This window comes from Protopterus annectens, chromosome 9.part0 (genome assembly GCF_019279795.1).
Source record: "Protopterus annectens isolate FY-2018-M chromosome 9.part0, PAN1.0, whole genome shotgun sequence".
Taxonomy (NCBI): Eukaryota; Metazoa; Chordata; order Ceratodontiformes; family Protopteridae; genus Protopterus; species Protopterus annectens.
This window is the reverse complement of record NC_056743.1, coordinates 258,366,714-258,389,754: the sequence shown is the minus strand read 5'-3', so window position 1 is coordinate 258,389,754 and position 23,041 is coordinate 258,366,714. Positions and strand designations below refer to the sequence as shown.

The following is a 23,041-nucleotide window of genomic DNA, read 5'->3' as shown; positions in this document are numbered from 1 at the left end:
ACACACACACACAGACACACACACACAGCGACACACACACACACACACAGAGACACACACACACAGCGACACACACACACACACAGACACACACACACACACACACAGAGACACACACACACACACACACAGAGACACACACACAGAGACACACACAGACACACACACACACAGAGACACACACACACACAGAGACACACACACAGAGACACACACACAGAGACACACACACACACAGAGACACACACACACACAGACACACACACAGAGACACACACACACAGAGACACACACACACAGAGACACACACACAGAGACACACACACAGAGACACACACAGAGACACACACACACAGAGACACACAGAGACACACACACACACAGAGACACACACACACACAGAGAGACACACACACACAGAGACACACACACACAGAGAGAGAGACAGACACAGAGAGAGAGAGACAGACACAGAGAGAGAGACAGACAGAGAGAGAGAGAGAGACAGACAGAGAGAGAGAGACAGACAGAGAGAGAGAGACAGACACACAGAGAGAGACAGACACAGAGAGAGACAGACACACAGAGAGACAGACACACAGAGAGAGACAGACACACAGAGAGAGACAGACACACACACACAAGCACACACAGACAGACACACACAGACACTTTTCCTACCTGCAGCACGCCGCTCGCATAAAGCTCTGCATCTAAACAGCATCCCAGGCCTCAGACAGTCCTTCCATTCCACTTGCATAAATCTCTGCATCTGCCCAGACAGTCCTTCCTTTCCGCTCCACTGGCATAAAGCTCTACATCTGCACAGACACACACACTTACTTGTGTGCTGCTTTCCACACAAAGTTCAGTGCTGCTGCCATATGCTCGTTCTGGCCCTGACATAATCCATTCAGTTCTGCTGCTCCCTGACAATACTCTCCATTCCGTTCTAGGTGCCTTTCCTAAAGTGCGATATCGTTCCTGCTTGCATTTGCAAATCTGCCCTTCCGCCTGCTTGCATTTGAGCTCTGCATGCATAACGCTCCAAGGAGCTCAATTCTGACAGGCTGGTAACCCTGACAGAGCTGATGTCATTGCACACGTGATGACATCAGCCCCATCAGCACGAAAATTAAAAAAAAACATTAACAATACAAAGAAAAAAATCAGAAATGAAGAGGTCCCACTCTGGAATCGTGGCACCCCTTCATTTGAACCCCAAAACTCTGTAAAAATGAGTAATTCGGTGTGGTTGGGAGGTATGCTAGACACTCCTTATGTGGGGGGCTGTTTGTCAGAAGAAACTGACATGACAGCAGGAGGAGATTTAAATAAAAACAGACAATCCTCAAGAACCTCACAGAACCCATCAGGTTTCTTAAGAGCAGGAAGAAGAGAATCAGGAGACTTGGAAGCAGTAATAAAAGTATCTAGCAAGACAGCCAACATAGAAGGAACTGTAGTTGGTTTAGGAGTAGCCACCTAAAGCAATGCACAATATCTTATCTGAATATCTAACACTTAAGAATCCCACAAAGAATTCCATCAAAGGACAATTCCTCGAAAGGAGACTCACAGTTAACAGACTCCTCCGCATCACAGCCATAAGCCAAAGATGAGGCATATGTGAATCTGGATCCCAGAACAGTTTAGGAGGGGTAGGGTGTCCAAGAAGGAGTGTGTACTTAAACCCCTTGAAAAGGCTTTAAGGCTATTACGGCAGAGAACAAGCCCCGAGTAAACTGCTACCATTCCCTTAGAGGATCCATAGGACAGACGAACATGCTTCAGTGTTTGTCTTTTCTTAGAAGGGACATCAGCTCTAACCGGAGGTTCATACCCTTGGCAAGATTCAAGTGGAGAACATGGAACTTCCTCCCTGATTAATACGTGCGAAATCCCTCAAGGACCCTCCAAGATACTCAACCACAGTTCCCCCTCAATGTCCGGAGCAGATGCCTGCAAAGCCTCAAAGGATGAATGAAAAGACAGATCTACGCCAGCCTCCTTCTGGGTCGCTGCAGAAGAATCCAACCCACAGAGCTATTGTCTGCTTTTGAGGGACATCTGGTGGAGGCTGGACAGCTAAAGAATCCAGAAGAGACATCTTGGCCTTCTAAACTAGTGGAAGTATCTCGGGGTTAAAGGATTCTCCAATGGCACCCTGGACCAACTGTCTTAAGTTGTTGGTTTTGAAGATAAATGGCTAGAGAAGACAAACGGCTTCCAAGTGTCTCAGGCACAAATGCCTTACACAGATACTACAAAAGGTATGGTCATGGGAAGCGCCCAAACAGAAAAGACACTATTCCTGAAGAACTTTATCGGGAATCTGCCTCCTTCACTGACATTTACCCCCTCTTGGATGACATGAGCTCTAGGTAGTAGACCAAGAGAGTAAATTTTAATTACGTAACAAAAAGAAAAAATAACCCCAAGAGGGCATTTATCTGGTGTTGTTAAATATTCAGTACAGCAACAAAATGTTCAAACCAACTGGCAACAATGGCATTCGAACTGACAGCAACAGAAGTTCTAGGTAGTTGCATCTGTACATCCCCTTTATGTCCTATATTCTGTGTGGGGAGCATAAAGGTGACACACAGTGCAAACAAGATCTCTTTCAAGCTTATCTACACTGGCTGAACAAACAGGCTGCCAAAGGCAGGACATCCCTTATTTAAGGAATACTGCAACAGTGATACAAGACATTTTGCATTCCACTTCTGCATACTTGTGACAAAGTAATACTGAATACAGACTCTGGCAAACCCTTCTGAAAAGACAGAAGCCTAGTATTGAAGAACATGGGGATTAATAGCCCATGACTGCTGCTTAAATAAAAACAGAACAAAACAAAAAAAAATTGGTTAACTTATGTGTATATACTGCACAAGTTAGCCCCTTTAAATATGGCACATTTCTGGGGGAGACCAGAAGCATTTATTTTGACTAGGGGTAATTTGGCACAGGGTGTGCACTTGTACTGGGAAGAGTACCAAGGTCTTCACAGTTATAAGGATAACAAGTCCCTCCTGCTCACGAGAGGGTCAGAGTCACCTCAATATGCTCACACTTCCAGGGTGCAAATGTGGGCACAAACAACCCTTGGGGCTACCCGTGTGATGGCTCCTTCAGACTTGGGCATGAATGTACTTCTTGTCACTAGACCGTTTACACTTTCAGGGAACAAAAGCTATGCAACTGTACGGAGCTCTTTTGGGTCTGTTACAAGGTTGCAACCCTAACTGTAGTCCTACTGATTCAGTTCAGATGATGGGTCTGGGTAATGGGTGAGCTACTGACCAAGGGGAGCAAAATGAGTGAAATATCTGGTTATCATCCAGATGCTGAGCTTATCACAGGTAACAAGCAAGTATCACACTTGCTAAAGAATGCATGATACTTCACCCATGGTATGACAGTACAGCACCTACGTATCCAAAATTTTGACTGCTGGCAGGCACTAAGTACTGCAAGCTCAGAGAGTGGGTAGTACAAAGCAAAATGTCTACAATATGACAGATGTCTTTACACTTTTCCTTTCTTTTTCACAGTCACCTCCCTCAACCTGGATGCAAGAAAGTAATTCTCCCCTGGAGTGGACGGATCTGTCCCACAACACAAAATGTAAGGGTAGTCACATGGTCTGATAGACTGATCATCAACTTGGTGTGTGTGTGAGTGTGTGTGGGGGGGTTTAGAAAAAGTCCACAGATGTCAGCACGAACCCATCACAAAAACAAATATTTTCTTCAGGCTACGTGTATATCTGTAAAAAACTGAATAATTTCCTGAAGACTATTAACAGCATACTTATCAATCGTACTGCCCACCCCTTTATTTTGACAAATACAAAAGCACAGTCATATCTTACATCTCGGACATGTTTTGAGGACTTTGATAGCTATCCACATAACCAACTATTCTAACAAGTTCTCACCACCTGTGCCAATAAACCACACAGCAACAAGTTTCTTTTTAACTGATTACATACATATTAAGCACTGGTCAAGAAGAATGAAGCACGTTATACTTGTGATAATACTCCCACTACCACATCAGTAAGTAATAAAAATGACAGTTAAGTACATACCATAATATGACAGATGTGTGCATCATTTCCATCTTCCTCTGCCTATAGGACTCAAAGCTTCAAGGCTGGCAAGACTATGGCAGCTCAGCACCTACAACTTTCAGGTCACCTACCTCCTTCTCCTTTTCTCACAGTTCTTTGTATGGAAAGACTTATTTCAAGATTTCTTTAAGCAAAAAGTAAGAGGGAGCACAGAAAAAAAACAAAAAAAAAAAAGGAAGGTGTGACGCCCGTGCACTGGCTCAGTAATCAAGGAGCCTCAATCCTCACCACTAACACCAGGGAGGGGCGTCCATATAGGGAAAGGATAATAAATACACACACCGTAAAATACAATTTCCCTTAAGAGCACACAGAGATCAGTCAGTCTGGGGCTGGTTTCTCCCTTTCTCTCCAGGTCCCCAAATAAGACTCCCCACTGGCACAGCTATAGGGTCCAGATCTCAGCCTAGCAGGCAAGTTAAACCTCCAGCACCCTGCCTGTCCAAGCAATGATTCGTGTCCCTGTCCAAGTACTGACACACACACTGAGATAAGAGTTGTACACAACCACAAAGACACTCCTGGGGGAAGGCTGGCACAGGTTATCCAGCTGTGCCCCTTTTACCCAGACTATATGGTAGTACCACTTGCCACCACCCACTAATATTCATCAGCTACTAAAAGGCCTTTATAAAAGGGTGTCCAATTACATTGTGCAATATTATTATCCAAATGGTTAAGTATGACTGAACAGCAAGGATACTGGAGTGGCTTTGTACAATATCACTAAATACATGCAATGTACTCTTAGAGCTTAAATTATCTCTACACATAACAGCCACAGTTGAAAGGTTTAAAAATATTTAATAATAATAAATAAAAACAAGACAATATTTCTTACTACACAGTGCTAATCAAGAGTTCAGAGATCACAGGAAAATGCTTAAAATAATACACTAGAATAGTTTGGACAACAACACAGAAAAACACAGTCTAATCTTCCTATTTCCTAGCTATTTCTAAGAGAAACACAGTTCTAAAATAAACTTGCATATAGAGGAAGACAGTGCTGGTGAGTTGGATGTTCTCAAGACAAATGCTCAAAGCCCTCATTCTTTCTCTGTCCTTAAATTGATAACACAATACCACTGATTCATTTCAGATTACATCATTTCTTTCTCCTTCGCAGGCTAACAGAAACTCAGAAGTTAATAGCCCTTTTGATCTTGCAGCTGCTCAGGAAGCCAAAACAATAAAATAAATTATATATGTAAATTCTAGCCATTAACTCTGGCCTCAAAACAATAGGCAGAATGCCTCCCTCTAGACATCTCGGCTCCGAGTTTTAGATAAGTCAAGCATTGTGAAATTCTTTTATCAGATTTCTTAAAGCAGAGTGCACGGTTACATTTTTTTTCCAGTTCAACATCCAATACAGTCTTTTCACATTTAAGAAAATGAGCCTGTGGCTTACATTAATATTTACAAATGACAGAATTATCTATAAAAATCTAGCTAGCTGGGCTGGCATCCTTTACCTACCTTCACACATCCACCCCCCCCCCGAGAACTCAAGTTAGTTTTTAAGTGACCCTTGAGAAACGTTACTTGAGAAGGTTAAGTCTATGAGTATACCTTAGCCCAATTCCCTGTCCCGAGAGCCCATCTGCATAGGCATTGCTAATCTCACTGTGGTGCTGCACTTACATACCATATGCTTGCAACCCTAGGCTCCATATTGGCAACTTGGCATTTTGATGGCTGACTCTGTTTAACCATGTTAGGGGACTGTGATCTGTCACTACAGTGAATTTTCTTCCAAACAGGTAAGGCTGAAGTTTTCTGCAGTGCCCAAACTATGGCTAGACATTCATTTTCTACAGTTGTATAGCATCCTTCCCTGGGTTGGAGCCTACAACTGAGATAAACCACTGGGTGCTCTTCTCCCTCTGACGAAATCTGGTTAAGTACAGCCCCTACCCATTGGGTCAAAGCATCCACCTGCACAACAAATTCCTTGCTGTAATCTGGGCTGGTTAACACAGGGGGTCCTTCCAAAGCTTCTTTAAGTTTCTGGAATGCCTGCTTACACGCTGGGGTCCACACTACCTTAATCTGGCCTGTTCTTCATTGCCAGGTCTGTGAGGGGAGCAGCTATGGTACTATAATTGGGGACAAACTTTCTGTATTACCCTGCTGTCCCTAAGAATGCCCTCACCTGCATTTTGGTAACAGGTGCATGCAATGCCTGAATGGCTTCCACTTTGGCAGGTTCTGGCCTGATCTTACCACTCCCCATTCTATGTCCCAGGTGAGATACCTCTGCCATACCCACCTGACATTTGCTTGGCTTAATAGTCAACCCTGCCCTCTGTAGTCTGCCCAGCATCTCCCTGACATGCTGAAGGTGCTCTTACCAGGAATGGCTGCAGATGACAATATCTAGGTAAGCAAGGACAAACTCTCCTGCTAGGATATGACCTACCAACCTCTGGAAAGTTGCTGGGGCATTTTTCATTATAAAGGGCATCTTTGTTAACTCATACAAGCCAAAATGAGTTAGAAAGGCAGACCTCTCTAGCACTCTGAGTCAAGGGCACCTGCCAGTAACCTTTGGTAAGACCAATAGTTGTAAGATACTTAGCCCCACTCAGCTGCTCTAGAGCCTCATCTGGCCTAGGCATGGAGTAAGTATCTGACTCTGTGATTATTTCATTTCCTGTAGTCCACACAGAACCTGGTGCTGCCATCCTTCTTTGGCACCAGCACCACTGGGAGGTCCAGGGACTGTTGGGCTCGAAGTACCCCTAGGTTCAAACATTTCCAGCATCTCCTCCCTCAGAGTCTGACTCTCGCAGGCACCCTATAAGTGGCCTAATAGGCCTTTGGGGTCCTGTATCCACCTGGTGCTGTACCAGGTGGGTGCACCCTGGTTTCCCAGTGAACATGTCCCCAAACTCCTGTAACACTGCTCGGATTTCTCGAACCTGGGTAGGAGATAGCTGCTGGGACATTGCTACCCCTTCCGCTGAGTTGTCAGTCCAAGCCTCACTAAGGAGGTCAGTCACTAGATCTCCCTCAGACTCCTCCTGCAATCCACTGCAAATGCTCAGCACAAGGGCTTCAATATCATGGTAAGGTTTATCATGTTAACATGGTACAATTTGTGCCCCTGCCTCCTGCCTAGCAGTTCTACCATGTAGTGATCACTTACCATTCTTTCCATCTTGTAGAGTCCCTCCCAAGCTGCTTGCAGCTTGTTGTGTCTGACAGGAATGAGAACCATTAACCTGCTGCCCTCCAGCATACTCTCTAGCTCAAGCAATCCTGCCATGCCACACCTTTTTCTGTTGTTGGGCTTCTGCCAGATTCTCCTGGGCCAAGCCCATGAAATCCTTGAGCCTTGTCCTGAGGTTTTGGAAATATGTCACAACAGACTCCTTGTGAGATTCTCACACACCTTACCACTTATCTCAAATTAAATCTATGAGGTTTCCTCGTCCTATGCCCATACAACTCAAAGGATGAAAAACCTGCAGATTCCTGGGGAACCTCTCTGTAAGCAAACAGATGGGGCAAACATTTGTCACACTCCCTCTTAAACTGGTCTGCAAATGCCCGTACCATGGCCTTGAGTGTAGAGTTTAACCTCTCAGCAAGACCATTAGTCTGGGGATGGTGGAGGTGGTCTTCATGTACTTCACCCGACAGTACTTCCACAGACAAGCCAGCAGGTCTGATATGAAATTGGCACCTCTGTCAGTCAGCATTTCTTTTGGGAAACCTACCTTGCTGAAAATTTCTAACAAAGCATTTGAAACCTTTTCTGCCTCAAAGGAGGATAAAGCCACTGCCTCAGGGTATCGTGTAGCATAATCCACTACCACTAGGACATACTTTTTCCCTGTGGAACTTGAGGTACTCAGAGATCCCATAATATCCATAGCTACCCTCTGAAATGGCTCCTCAATCACAGGCAAAGGCATCAAAGGAGCTCTCACCTTGTCTCCTGCCTTGCCTACCTTTTGGCACTGCTCACATGTCCTACAGTACCCTGGTACATCTCTGGAAATTCCAGGCCAATAGAAGTTCTGCATAATATGTCTCTTTGTACGTTTTATGCCCATATGACCTGCAAAGGGAATATCATGGGTTATGGCTAGAAGCACCAGACAGTAGGCTCTAGGCAATATCAACTGCTGTACCCTCTCACCTTCTAGCCCTCCCCTCAGGGTTCCACTCTCTATAAAGTAACCCTTTGGCCCATTACAAAGATTCCCCCTTCCCCTTGAGAATCAGGTGCCTCACTAGCTACCTGCCTCAGGCCTTGCAATGTAGGGTCTGAGAGCCAAGCCTGTCTCACTTTCTCTCTTTGTAACCCTTCCCAGTTCCCATTCCACAGGAAGTCTGGCATCCTCTGACAATGGTGCCTCACTGTCAGCCTGGGTGCTACTACTCACCTCTACCTTTGCAGTCACTCTGTCCAAGGGAACATCAGTACCTACAAGCAGCTGTGGCTCACATTCAGTCTTACTGCTAAAGAGTAGCTTCCTCCCTGAAGTAACCACCTCACCAGTCCTGGCTACAAGTATGCAGTCTGTCTGGGTCTCCCCCAGCTACCAGACCCAAATACTTGTCTTCTAGCCTGACTGCGTGTAACTGCATTAGCACATGGTACAGCCTCATCCAAATCCCTCCCTATCAGGACATCTGCAGGATGGTAGTTCGGTACCCTTGTTGTCTCGAGACAACTTACTATTGGCACTTTGTCTTTCTCACTTACTGGCGCTCTCACCTTTTGCTCCCCACCTTGCCTCCATGGACATCTGTATGCCACATGGCACCACTGGTTGAATCCAAAACATTTAACCCTACGTCCTGGACATGTACCTGGACTAGTGGCTTACCCTGCTACCGGCAGATTCTGTTGTGGCAGTCTGTGCAGCCCACCATGGGTTCCTTTAGACCCATGAGCAGTACTGGGGGGTCCATTTGGATGCCCTGCTTGCTAGGTATAGGTCTCCCTTCTTCCCCAACTCATCTGAAGTAGCATATTGCCTATTGGCTGACCAGATCCTCACATCCTCAGGCAGTGTGCTAAGGGATTTTTCCCTCACCAAAAGGTCTGCCAGCCCTTTAAAAGTAGCAACTGGACATCCACTCACCCACTTATGAAAATAGGTGCTTAGTTCAGCAACATATTCACACACACTTTCATCTGCCTTGCGTCTATGCTCACTAAACTTTTTCCTATATGTTTCAGGTGTTAGCTTAAAAAATTCTAACAAACAGTTCTTAGCAGTATAATCAAAACATTCATGATCAGAAATTTTAGACAACGTAGTTACAGCTTTACCATGGAGTAAGTGGGTCAGGAACTGTACCCAGAGCCTTTGGTCAACATCATACTGTTTACATATGAATGAAACTTATCAAACTTATACACTCTTTAAACTGCAGAAGAAATTTACTAACTTTTTCTGCTTCTGGGGTCTGGTTACTCCCTTCCCCATTACCTCCATGACTCTAGCGAAGAGTCAGCATCTCCTTTTCATGCTGCCTCTGCCGCTCCTTTTCCTCAACTTCCAGGCGTAGCAGTTTCACATTTTTCTCAGCCTACAAATGGCACAGTTTCTCACCGTCCTCACTCTCTAGATGCTTCTGTCTCTCAGCTGCTTCTATTTACGAACACCAGGCCTCCAACTAAAGTCTCTTTAGCTCCAGATGGATTTTTAAGCTCTCTGCAGAAAGGTTGAACTGTCCATTCTCTGAGTGTGGTACATCTCCACTGCCACTCTGATCGTCCTGCTGGTTGCCGTTTTTTGATGCAGCTGTGACCAAAGCTGCAATCATGTCTGCCTTAGTCAGGTTTCTATGCACCAGTCCCCTAGGCCTGGCACATATCAGCCAGCTGGCTCCTTGTCAGCTTTCCATACTCCTCTGCTGACATGCTGCCTGCTCTGCCTGACTAAGCTAACAAAAGAAATAAAACAACTGTGGTATTCACTGCATGGCTGATTTAGAGTACAAAAACACTTTCAGTGATCACTGTACACAAGCTACAGGAATCCACACAACCCATACCACTACAAGCCAATTAGTATTTGCCAACCGATTAATATGTGGTGTTGATATCCCACCACTGCCAAACAATTAATATGGGACACCCGTGCACTGGCCCAGCAATCAATCCTCAACACTAATATCAAAGAGGGCATCCATATAAAGAAAGGATAATAAATGCACCGTAAAGTACAACTTCCCTTAAGAGCACACAGAGATCACAGTCAGTCTGGGGCTGGTATCTCCCTTTCACTCCAGGTCCCCAATAAGACTCCCCACTGACACAGCTACAGGGTCCAGATCTCAGCCTAGTGAGCAAGCTAAAACCTCCAGCACTCTCTCTGTCCCACCAGTGCTTCGTGTCCTTGCCCAAGTAGCTGGCACACACACACTTAGAGATAAGAACTATAAACAACCACACAGACACTCCTGGGGAAGGCTGGCACAGGTTCTCAAGCTGTGTCCCTTTTACCCATACTATACGGTAGTACCACTTGCCACCACCCACTAATATTTATCAGTTACTAAAAGGTCCTTATGAAAGGGTGTCCAATTAAACTGTGTAGTATTATTATCCAAATGGTAAGTGTGACTGAACAGTAAGGCTATTGGAGTTGCTTGGAGTGGCTTTGTACATCACTAAATACATGCAATGTACTCTTAGAGCTTACATTATATCTCTATACTAAACAGCCACAGTTGAAAGGTTTAAAAATATTTAATAATAAATAAAAAGACAAGACAATACTTCTTACAACACAGTGCTAGTCAAGAGTTCAGACATCACAGGAAAATGCTTAAAATAATACAGTAAAATAGTTCTGACATCAACACAGAAAAACACTTTGGAAGATTAGACCAAGAGAAACAGTTCTAAAATAAACTTACATATAGAGCAAGGCAGTGCTGGTGAGTTGGATGTTCAAGACAAATGCTCAATGCTCTCATTCTTTCTGTTCTTAAAATAACAGTACCACAGATTCTTTTCAGATTACATCATTTCTTTCTGGTTCCCAGACTAACAGAAACTCAGCTTAATAGCCCTTTTGATCTTGCAGCTGGTCAGGAAGCCAGAGCAATAAAAGAAATTATACATGTAAATTCTAGCCATTAACTCTGGCCTCAACAATAGGCAGAATGCCTCCCTCTAGACACATTGGCTCCGAGTTTTAGATCAAAGAATTTCACAATGCTTGACTTATCAGCTTTCTTACAGCATAAAGCACTGTTACATTTTTTTTCTTTTTTTTACAGTTCAACATCCAATACAGTCTTTTCACATTTTAGAGAACAAGCCTGTGGCTTGCATCAACATTTACAAATGACAGAATAATCTACAAATTCTATCTATCTAGGCTGGCAGCCTTTACCTATATTCACAGAAGGAAACTAATGTTCTCTGAAACACCTTCCAGACCCCTACCAAAAGAAAGTGGAAGTCAAACAGGAAGATGGACCTGATCCTAAAATGTTATCATGGCAAGTACATGACTTTCAGATGTGATTAAGACTGGACCATCTTCCACTACTAAAGAACCCATTCCCTAGGACAATTTGCTGGATAGCTCATTGCAAGGGTCATCTTGAAAAAGCATATCAAGGAGAACCTTGGCTGGATATATCGGCCATAAAAATACCTCAAAACACAGCATTTCCAAAAGATCCAGAACTGTAACTATGTGACCTAATATAGCTCATAAAAAACTGATACCAACACCAACATTTAAAGAATATGACAGAAGAGGAGTAGAAGAATCAAGGTCTAATTCACATTACTTCCACTCTGGCAGTTGGTATAATGTGGTTAATCAAATGAATAAACAGTATCCCTGGATGAGATGCAAGAACTATTAAGGCTAAGAGCTGCATTCTGTGAACACATGCAAGACTGACGAATGGCCTAAAAGCAGTTTGCTTCTAGGTCATATAAAGAATTAGTTTATAGTGAGACTAAAGATGAGATAAATTATACGGCACTTCAAAAATGAAGAGATACCAAACATTTTCACTGAAAAACACCAAGAGGTGTCATCAATTGGCCCTACAACAGCTTGACAAAGACTCATCAGCCTGGAGCCCAATGCAAGGAAAGTACTAGACTTACAACAGGATTCCTCAATAATAAAGAGGGGTCTGAAATTAAGCAATGGCTAAGAGACAGTAGGCTGAAAGCGGTTCAGTAGCAAGACAGCTATGAAGACAGTCTGGTCCACATGCAACACAAGCTGCACAAACAGTGATAGAAAAGCTATTCAGTGAACATGAATCTGGTAAGCCAGCAGGGAGTTAACTCAAGGTCACTGGATAACACTCTACCAAATGACCTTTGACAGAAGCACAGTCATCCTGATGGTGTCATCTTAATCCCCAGTGGAAAGGGATGAAAAGGGAAGGGTGAAAAAGTACGCTAAACACCTTTGCCTTGAAGACAAAGGGAAAGGGGGAGGAGTACAGAAACTCAAAAATAAGAATTTCTGCAAGAAGGGATCAGATAGCAGCAGAAAGTTGTTAGCTCATAGCTTCTATACGTCATATAGTAGACTGCGGAGTTCTAACTTTTGGGAAAACCAAGATTTCAACAGCATACCAGTATCACAAGCAATATGCCAAAGAATTCATAGGGTGAAGGCACAGCAAATACTGGGAACAGCTCAAACAAAGGAAATTTAAATGGTTAAAACTATGTCCTGCTCCTAAAATATATCACATAGATCACAGGGTATGGAAACTCAAACAATCCAGACCTAGCCAGAAAGAAGCGATTCCATTGTTGGAGATAATCTTCTGGGCAAAAGGATAAAATGTCCGAGGAAGGCAGCCTTGCCTAGAAAGCAAGGAAGAAGGAAATCTTTCACTGGATCCTAAGCTTCAACGATAAATGCCTCAGATGTGTAAAGTATAAGAAAAAAGGGAGGATAACAGCCAGGTTTGACTAACATTCTCAGTAGATCAATCAACGATACAAGGGATGACTTCCAGCATCAGATGCACTGAGCACCAAAAGGGTTTCACTGCAGAAGGTAAACATAGCACAAGCTACCACCAGACTAAAGGGTAACAGATTTAGGACACAGTACCATTTGACCTCAGCCAGATATCAACTAAGAAAATACAAGGTAAAAAGGCTGATGAAAAACCTAAAGTACAGTTGTATACCTACCATAAATGTAGATGTTCGAGTGTATTCACTGTTGCAGTCATTACACTTGGGTTATCCTGCTGGCAGGCTACCCGCAGTCGGCCTGAATTCCGAAGTCCTGGTCCGGCGTTGGTTCCTGTCACCTCTTCCCTGACGTCAGAGCGCCAGGGGTATAAAAGACGCAGCAGATGCCATTTTCTTCAGTTTTTCTTGCCCCAGATGTCAGGTGCCCCCAAAAGGGTAGGCTAAAAATTCTGCTCATAAAAATGCATGCACTAACTTAAACATTACCTTCATCTACAAGCAAATACACCACATAGGTTGTATAGAATAGAGAAGTACAGATAAGTCTCAGCAATGAAAGGGGGATGGTGGGAGGGTAACCTGGACTGCAACAGTGAATACACTCGAACATCTACATTTATGGTAGGTACACAACTGTACTATGTTCATCGTGTTTCACTGTTGCAGTCATTACACTTGGGTTGAATCCCAAAGCTGAGGTTGGGTGTCTGGGCCTAAATAGAATTAGGAGTGGCTATGAGGCCCTGCAGAACTGCAGTGGCAAAGCCTGCTCTGGATTTAGAGTAAAGTGGTAAATGGTAGTGCTTTGTAAAAGTGTGCACTGAAGTCCAAGTTGCAGCCTCCAAAATGTCCTTGGTTGGTACTTCTCTGAGGAAGGCTGCTGAAGTGGCTGCTGCTCTGGTTGAATGTGGCCTAATGCCCTTAGGCACTGATTTGCCATGTTGGGAATAGCAGACACAAATTCAGTGGCCGATCCATTTTGAAATAGTCTGCTTTGAAATAGCTTTTCCTTGCGATCCTGCAGCATATGCCACTAAGAGTTGCTCAGTCTTTCTGAAAGCTTTAGTTTTGTCCAAGTAGAAGCGTAGCTGTCTGTGTATGTCCAAAGAATGCAGAAGTCTCTCCCCCTTATTCTGCGTGTTTGGATAAAAGGTAGGCAAATTAATGGTTTAGTTAAGAGCCACACTGGACACTACCTTAGGCATAAATGTTGGGTTTGCCCTTAGAGAAACCCTGTCCGGATGGAAAATAATAAAAGGTTCCACAGCCATTAGTGCCTGTAACTCTGAGACTCTTCTTGCGCTGAAGTTATTGCTAGGAGCAGAGCTGTTTTCCATAAGTATTTTATCTCAGCTGTACTGACTAGCTCAAAAGGAGGCAGTGTGAGCTTTTCCAAGACAAAATTGAAGTCCCATGCAGGTACTGGCACTCTCTTTGGAGGTCTTATGTTTTTGGCCCCTATGAGGTACTGCCTTTAGCAGTGGATGTGAAAAAAATAGGTGTGTCTGTATTGTAATGAGCTGAAATGGCAGAGGCATGGATCTTAATTGATGAGAAGGATAGGCCTTTGTCCAGCATCTCAGTTAGGTATTGTAAAATCTGAGGAATATTTGGTACACGAGTGTCAATTCCTTGTGCCTGGTTCCAAGCACAGAATCTCTCCCATTTTTCTGCATAAGATTTTCTGGTGCTGGGCCTCCTGGCCTCCAAAATAACATCCATAACTGCTTTAGAGAGAGGTGTGTTCTGAATGGTTACATTACCCGCCATGCAGCCAGATTTAGGGTTCTGAGTTGGCTGTGCAGGATCTGATTGTTTTGTTGGGTCAGTAAATGAGGAATTTGAGGTAATGTCCAGGCTGGGCCTAGAGATAAGCTCTTTAAGATTGGGTACCAGTGCTGGTGTGGCCAGTCAGGGGCAATCAGTACCATTTTCGGCTTCTCGTCTGACTTTTAGGAGTACCTTGGTGCGGAGGGGCAGTGGAGGAAAGGCATATACTTTAAGGGTTTTCCAGCTGAATGATAGAGCATCCACTTTCCATGCTTGTTTGTGATAAGTCCTTGTGAAGAATGCTCGTAGTTGGCAGTTGTGAGGGGAGGCAAATAGATCTATGTCTGGGCATCCCCATTTCCTTGTTATCATGCTTAAGATTTGTAGATCTAGTTTCCACTCGTGAGGATCCATGAGGTTTCTGCTTATTTCGTCTGCCAGAGTATTTGTCTTTCCTGGCAAGAATTGTACTTGCAGGTGTACTTGATAAGTCAATGCTGTGTTCCACAAAGTCATGGCTTGTCTGCAGAGGGGGTAGGAATGTGTGCCTCGTTGCTTGTTTATGTACCACATGACTGTAGTATTGTCAGTCTTTATCAGCAGTTTTCCTGGATTAAGTATATCCCTGAAGGCTGTCAGGGCATTCTGTACAGCCAGCATCTCTTTTTGATTAATATGAAGATGCATATAGCTTGCGGGCCATGTGCCCTGAATATATTTTCCTGCCATGTGGGCCCCCAGGCACAATCTGATGCATCTGTTAGTGTCTGCCTGGCTGTGGGTAAAGTGAATGGCTGTCCCTTGTTGTGGTGACAGGCCTGTGCCCACCATCGAAACAACTGTTGCAGGAAGGGAATGAAGGTAATTAATGTTTCCAGGCTGTGGCAATGTTGAGTCCAAACACTTTTTAGATACCATTGTAGTTTCCTCATATGCAGTCTTGCATATGGAATTAGCAGAATGCAGGATGCCATGAAGCCCAAAGCCTGTATAATTTTTCTTGCAGATAATTGGGTCTTTGTTGTCATCTTTTCGAAGTAAGAAGTCAGTTGCCTTTGTTTGTCTGGCGTGAGATAAGCCATCTGGGCAGTTGTATTTAAGCTTGCACCCAGGAATATTATCTCTTGAGAGGGTACCAGTTTTGATTTCTTTTCGTTTACTGTGTACCCCAGGCAAATTAGCAATCTTTTTAGAAACGCCCGATGCTTCAGTAGAATGTCCTTGTTCTCTGCTTGAATAAGGCAGTTGTCCAAGTAAGGAGATATTTGGATTCCTCTTTGTCTGCAAAATGCAATTACTGGTGCCAGGCATTTTGTGAAGATCCTGGGCGCAGTAGACAAGCCAAAGGGCAGTGCAGAGAATTGGTAGTGCATTGAGCCAGCTATGAATCTGAGGCATCTTCTGCAAGTTTGTCTGATTGGGACACGCAGGTATGCCTCTATGAGGTCCAAAGTTACAAGCCAAGCCTTCTTGCCCAGCATGGGCAGAAGCTGCTGCAAAGTCAACATTTTGAATTTTAGAACATCCAGAAAAGTGTTTAGAATAGACAGCTCCAGTACTGGTCTCCAGGCTTTGTCCTTTCTGGGTACCAAGAAAAGTCTTGAGTAAAATCCTTGCCCCTGTTCTTGCTGTGGTACTCGCTGAATAGCCCTCATGTCCATGAGGGATGAAATTTGCTTTTGTGCCTCTGCCCATTGATTGTGTGGCAGGTCTGGCATACCTTTTGTCTTTGTAAGGGTATGAAAGTGGAAACTGTAGCCCTGAGACACTATATTCAAGACCCATTTGTCCTGGGTGATCAATGTGCCAATTTTGTGAAAAAAGTGCTAGTATTCCCCCTAAGGGTGCTGCCAAAAGGTAAGTGCTTGGCATTGGCAGAGGAAAGTCATTGGGACCATTTCCTATATGGCTGTGATTTGTCTTCTCCGCTTTTGGAGGTAGAAGCATCCCATTGTTTAGGCCTGTAAGAGCCTTGGGGCTGGGATCTGTCTCTAGGGCGTCTGTATCTGCCTCTCTGTGGCCTGTCTGACACTGGAAAGGACCAATTCTTAAAAGGCCAGTTACTGCTAAATCTGGGTGGCTGTACCTGTAAGAAATCCTTAATTGTCTGCATAGATTTTGCTTTATCCTCCATTTTCTTCAACACCTCTTCTGCCTTAACACCAAACAAAGTATCATGCTGTAATGGAGCATCCAATAATTTTGCTTTAACATGATCAGGCAGATTCTCTTCCTTAAACCAAGCATGCCTTCTTATCACAGAACCAGTAACAGCAGCCCTGCAAGAGGCCTCCAGTGAATCAAAACCACATTAAGCTTTCCCACTTGTTCAGCTGCATGCAATAAATCCTGCATTTCCTTGTTTTCAGAACATTCAGAATGTCAACATTTTCTGTTTTAGCAGTGACATTAAGTATTGCTGATATTTAAGCATATGGAACTGACAATTTAAAGCCCTTACAGCCAAAGTAGCAGAAGTGTAATTTTTTCCCCCATCTGTCCAGTGCCCTAGAATCTCTATCAGAGGGGACAAGGTTTTTTGCAGTGGAATCCTTGCCCCCTTTGGGACCCTGAGATATAGTTTCTGGGTCAGCAGCAGGGTTTTTATATAGAAATTTATGAGAATCTAGAACCCTGTACTATCTGTCTGGCTTAATAGGTGCAGGGGGTACAGAGTCAAGAGACAGGCCGGACTCTGAAAATACATCTACAATGTCTAGAACAGGAGGAATAGCAAGAGGTCTGTGCTGAGGCAGTAAAAGAAAGTATTGGAGCCTTTTCTTAGATTCTGAGTAATCTTGGCTCTCCCAGCGAAAATGCTCCCTCATGGTATGCAGGGTTTCCCCAAAAGAATAATCCTCAGGAGGAGAGGCTGAGGGAATAGATTCTTCAGCATCAGAATCCTCATAGGGAGGAACAGAGTATCCCTGTTCAGAAGAGGAGTCAGAGGAAATGAAAACCTGATCAGAAGAGTCATATTCTGTCTCTTGCCTAGGCCTCTTATCAGGAGGGGGATGGGAACCCCTGATCAAAGTAATTAGATTTTCGGCCATTTTAAGCATCTGTTTCTTAGGCATGGAAGTCTGTCCAGGAGAATGCTGTACTTGTTTCTTTGTCTTTAGAGCCGTTTTAGTCTTTGCCTTTGAAGCGGAGGTTGGCTTGACATATAACTGTGTAGGTCTGAAGACACCCTCAGAAGCCGATGCCTGCTCAGCGGCTCCGGACCCATCTGAGGGAATAGTTTCCGAGTGTCCAATACCTTGAGTATCCAGAGGCCTAGTTGGCTCCAGGTGGGAGTCGTAAGGGGCCTGTGACTCAGGTAGTGGGCATCAGGCGCTGTGAAAGCGCCTCACTGCGAACCGGCGACTGGCCTAGCAGAGGCCGCAACGGTTTTGGACCTCGGATGCCTGTCCTTTTCCTTGCGCTTTTTATAAACTCCGGTCGTCCGCTGTTCCGACGGCATTATATAATGAAATCTTGTGCCAAAGTAATGAAAGGCAAAATCATACCGACGCTTAATAGTGCGTTGGCTAAATCTAGCACAAAACTGACAGCTAGCAACATTGTGGTCAGGGCCTAGGCAAGAAATACAGTAAGAATGAAAATCCTTATGAGGTATTTGCTTCCCACAAGAAATACAATTGTTAACTTTTTCTGACATCAGTCTGGAGCAAGAAAAAAACTTTCCCCAACAGGGTACTTAGCTTTAATGAAGACTTCGGATCTGAAATTCGATTTTGAAAATCTCAGGAGTCAGCCGACCAGCACTAGCAAACTGCTTTTGCTTCGGGTTACAAGAAAGACTGCAGAAAATGGCGCCGGCTGCATCTTTTATAGCCCTGGCGCACTGACATCAGGGAAGAGGCGACAGCAACCGATGCCGGATCAGGACTTTGGAATTCAGGCCAACTGCGGGTAGCCTGCCAGCAGGATAACCCAAGTGTAATGACTGCAACAGTGAAACACGATGAACATCAGACAGGTACTTCCAGTCTACTTTCCTTTGTGGAACTTCTAAACAGAGAAATATGTCAAATGTAAGCCTGGACATGTGATGCCTATCTATCCAGAACCTTGCTTCCAATGACAGATACTTCAGAGGAACTCAAACTCAAATTTCCAAGAATAAAAAAAACATGAGTATTGTGAGAGAGTGACACTAGACTTAAGTAGCCTACACGCTGATGTATCTTTAGAACGTAATGAAGATCAAATTATGAGATCCAGTTAGAGCACGGCTGCAGACAAGGCTTTGGGGGAACTTCAAGTAAGGAACAGAGCCACCTTCCTCAAGGCTGAAAGAAATAAGACTTTAAGAATAGCAACAATTTATGTAATCATGAATTAGACTAGGGTGGTCTGGGAACGGTAGCTTTCCCTAAATGATCAAGGTAACATATTGGAGTAAGTAGTCTTGGACCACTTTAGCACAAGGACCACAGCAACTGAACCTGCAGTTGCCCAGAGACTCAAAGTAATAACAGGGTGGGGAAGAAATCTCAGGTCCTACATAATTGTAATACTATGCATTAGTCTAGCTATGATGAATGCCTTTAAATGTGTCTATACAGTTAGATCAAAAGGAAGCTGTCCTGGTCTTATTAAACAGATGAGGCATGCAGGATACACAGAACATGCAAGCGAATGGATTTATATGTAAAAACATACAATTATACCAGGAATTCCACCACCTTGCAAGAAAAACAAGCCTAAACATAGCAGTATGGATAAGAGCAGGAAGACAAGAATTCAATGCTAAACTAAAATATAACAGAAAATGCTAAGAGACATGCACCACTAGGAGCCATTTCCTACAGAGCAGACACATCCACCAAATAGGACAAGGAGGAGGATTAAAGGTTTTGGCAAGATGTAGACCATGTCAGGTTACAGATCCTGGGTAAAGCCAAAGTAGGAATTCCTGCCTGCAGAAAAACTAGAAGTCATTGATGACTATGAAGAAGTACCTTAAGTATCATGTGTAATATGAGGAACGAGGAAGGGAAAACTAGGATCCCTCTACGTACAAAATGGATTCTGTACTTCAAACAAGAAGGTGAGGAGAAGGAAAAATTCTTGTAATGAGTGCAGCATTACTTGCCAGAAAAAGTCTTTTTAGAGTGCCTTTTCTTCTGATTTTCCTGCTCCTTCTAGGAACAAGAGGATCTACCTAGGTGGCTTGTGCACACTTCTTGCATATTATCACTGTTTTCACCAGTCTGGGCAAGTGGTTCAAAAAGGAAGCATGAGTAGAACTGGCCATTTCATCTCTGTAGTTTTTCTAGCTGAAAATGTGCATAATAATCTCCAATGCTTCTCTGCAGCATGGTCAAGATGACCGGAGGAAGGACAAGCAACAGTGGCAACCTGAAGCCAAAGGGAGAACAGGCAATGACAATGGAGCTGTTGACCCTAACAATGTATTAACAATATCTTTCAAGTTTATTGTAGTGCTCAAGTTCCTATGCACTCCTATGCACTTCACAACAAAAATTACACTCAACCATAATAATCACGAAAACTAACTTAAAATGAAGTAAATTTGCAAATGACAATTCTCCAGGAAATACAGGTACATTACCATTCATACAATAACAGAAAACATTACAACGCAAATATCTGAAAGACTGTTCAAAAATATACCGCAAAATGCAATACTTTAATAAAAAAACAGTAAGAGCTTTCATCCCAAAGATGTAAAAGTCAAGACTTCACAGTGTCTAAACAATGGTACTGTTGTTCATGAATAAAAAATGTAACAATGCAAATGATGTCCATGATATCTGTATAATGCAGCTTTTCTTCCCGAACCTCCCTTGAAAAAGGGAGACTGCTCAGTTGGACTTTTCTGGTAAACAAATGCTAATAAATAAATAAAGCTGCCTTGCTGTCAGAAGATTAATGTAGACATTTAGTAGCTTCTGCCTTCAGTGACTGGGTTTCTGATCTGGTAGCCAGCTAGACTGCTTTCTGTGTGAAGTTTGCAAGTTTTCCCAGTGTTCACAAGAGGTTTTCCTGGTGGATCCATTCCCCTCCCACAACTCAAAGACGTGGCCATCTGAATTGGTGATGTTCAAAACTGAGCCTAGGGGTGCAGTGTGTGTGTGTGTTACAAGATAATTATTTTGAAACAAAATGATGGAAACCTCTTCACTCTTCAATATCCTTTGTTAACTATGTATTAATACAAATAATGTCACCTAGGCTGTGTCCAAAAATTGTTACTTTGATCAGTGCACTATCCCAGTAAACACACATACATAAATATAACACTGATTTAAGAAGAAACATTTACATAAAATCTATAAAAGAGACAGTGTGGCACTTGTAATACAGCATTATAACAAATAGTTTATTTAGGACAAGTACACACAAAGGGTAAAAAACAGTGGAAAAAAGGAGAGAATAGCGCATTACGACAGTTTCAGAATGATAAATTATTGATCTTTATCAAATTGGTAAAACAAAATCAAGTAAATGTGCTTTTATGAAAATGACTTGCCTTTCATTAAATCTACCCACTACATCCTGATGAGCTTCTGTCCTGTAGCGGGAATGTACATCCTGGAAGACAACAAAATGGTGAGAATTGTAAACAGGTAAAGTGAAATGCCATGTCTGTAATTATATCTTTGTCCCACAGTAAATTACAAAACAGTAACTTCATATTCTGTATAAAATCCTAACATATAATGTTCCTAAAACTGAATAAGTTGTGGTGTTTTCACATCCATTGGGGGAAAAACATCCAATTATTTCAAAAACAATTTGAGGTATACACCACAGCATCAGATGCTGCGGTGTATACCAGAGTGCTTGCTGTAGAACTTACTCCAACGCAGCCCTTCCAAGCTTGTACTATAACTTCCAATGGACATGTTTTGTGCCTTTCAGAATTTCTATTTATATTCTCAATTTTCAAATAATTGTTTATCTTTAGAATTATAAAAGTATTACTAAACAGTTTAAATGACAAACTGCTCAGCACATCATCTTTACAGTCACATTTATTAGAGTCTATGTCTTAAAATTTTATAAAACAATAAACACAGTAAATCTTAACTTTTATAATGATATATAAACAGCTTACAATATCATGGTAACCACTGAAGCTACACACATAGAGCCATTATCTTCATCTGGCTATGAGCTTTCATATGAGGGCTAAGCATTTCTATTATTCTTTTCGGATTGATGAGATATTTACAAGAACATGAAAATTATTACAATACACAGTATGCAAACAACATTCAGTATCTCTTAAGGTGAGCTAGGTAGATGTGAAATCTCAATGCTGTTTCCTCATAGTGTAAGTTTTAAGATGAAATCTTCAACTACACAGCAAAGTTTTAGAAATTCTCAGTGGAAACATGAAGAAGGATATATCTGACACATAACAGCTGTCACCAATATGTTGCTTGAGAAACACCTAGTGGAGTCACTAGGCTTTAATGAGTAAAAGCAATTAACCTCAACTCATCACCTGTCTTGCAGCAGGTTTTCCCCCCTAGAACTTTTATATGAGAGGGTTACCAACTACAGTCATAAACAGGAGCATGTATGTGTACCCACAGAAGACATTCTTTCTATCTAAGAAGTAGAACTGCCTGTATACATCCAGCAAGTGAAACATCTCTTCATTTTTTCAAGCCACTGGGGATAAAAATAATCAAATGGAAAAAGGGAGAGGGTCTAAACCAAGAAGAAGCTACAAAAGTGGACAGCATTCAGTTACACAGCTATTAGTAAAACATTTGGACTTGAGGCAAGGGAGTGAGGGTACAGAAAAAAAAACAATCCATTTAAAAGAAAGGAAATGTCTTACTGGACATTAAACTGTCACTGCATGGTACAAAAATTGAGGAGCTAGCTTATTTTTTTCTCCTGAATAAAGAAACTCAGTCAATTTTACCAACAAATGGTGAAGAACTTAAAATACTTTTTTTCCACTCAAGTAATAACTATTCTAATTTATACTGTATCCCAACAGACAGAAATCCCCCTACTCCAGTATTACATACAGCTTTTGAGTGGTCCTGCAACAAATTCCTTTGCTACATCCTTCAACACTTCAATGCACGAATGGAAGGGGTAAACATTTTGTGCCATACCATTCAGACAGCAGGTCACAGGTATACACTCCCTGACTCAAAGTTGAGAGTAGTTCTAGCTATAAAGGAATG

The 23,041-nt window shown here is 42.8% G+C and overlaps 1 protein-coding gene across 1 annotated transcript in view; it reads right to left on the bottom strand.

Moving 5' to 3' along the window:
- NAT10 (N-acetyltransferase 10) overlaps positions 1–23,041 on the bottom strand; it is a 1,889,152-nt gene that overhangs the window by 1,636,525 nt on the left and 229,586 nt on the right. The window contains exon 6 of the mRNA XM_044082846.1: positions 21,361–21,422. Within this exon, the coding sequence (XP_043938781.1) occupies positions 21,361–21,422 (62 nt within the window). The remainder of the gene's footprint in view (positions 1–21,360; positions 21,423–23,041) is intronic.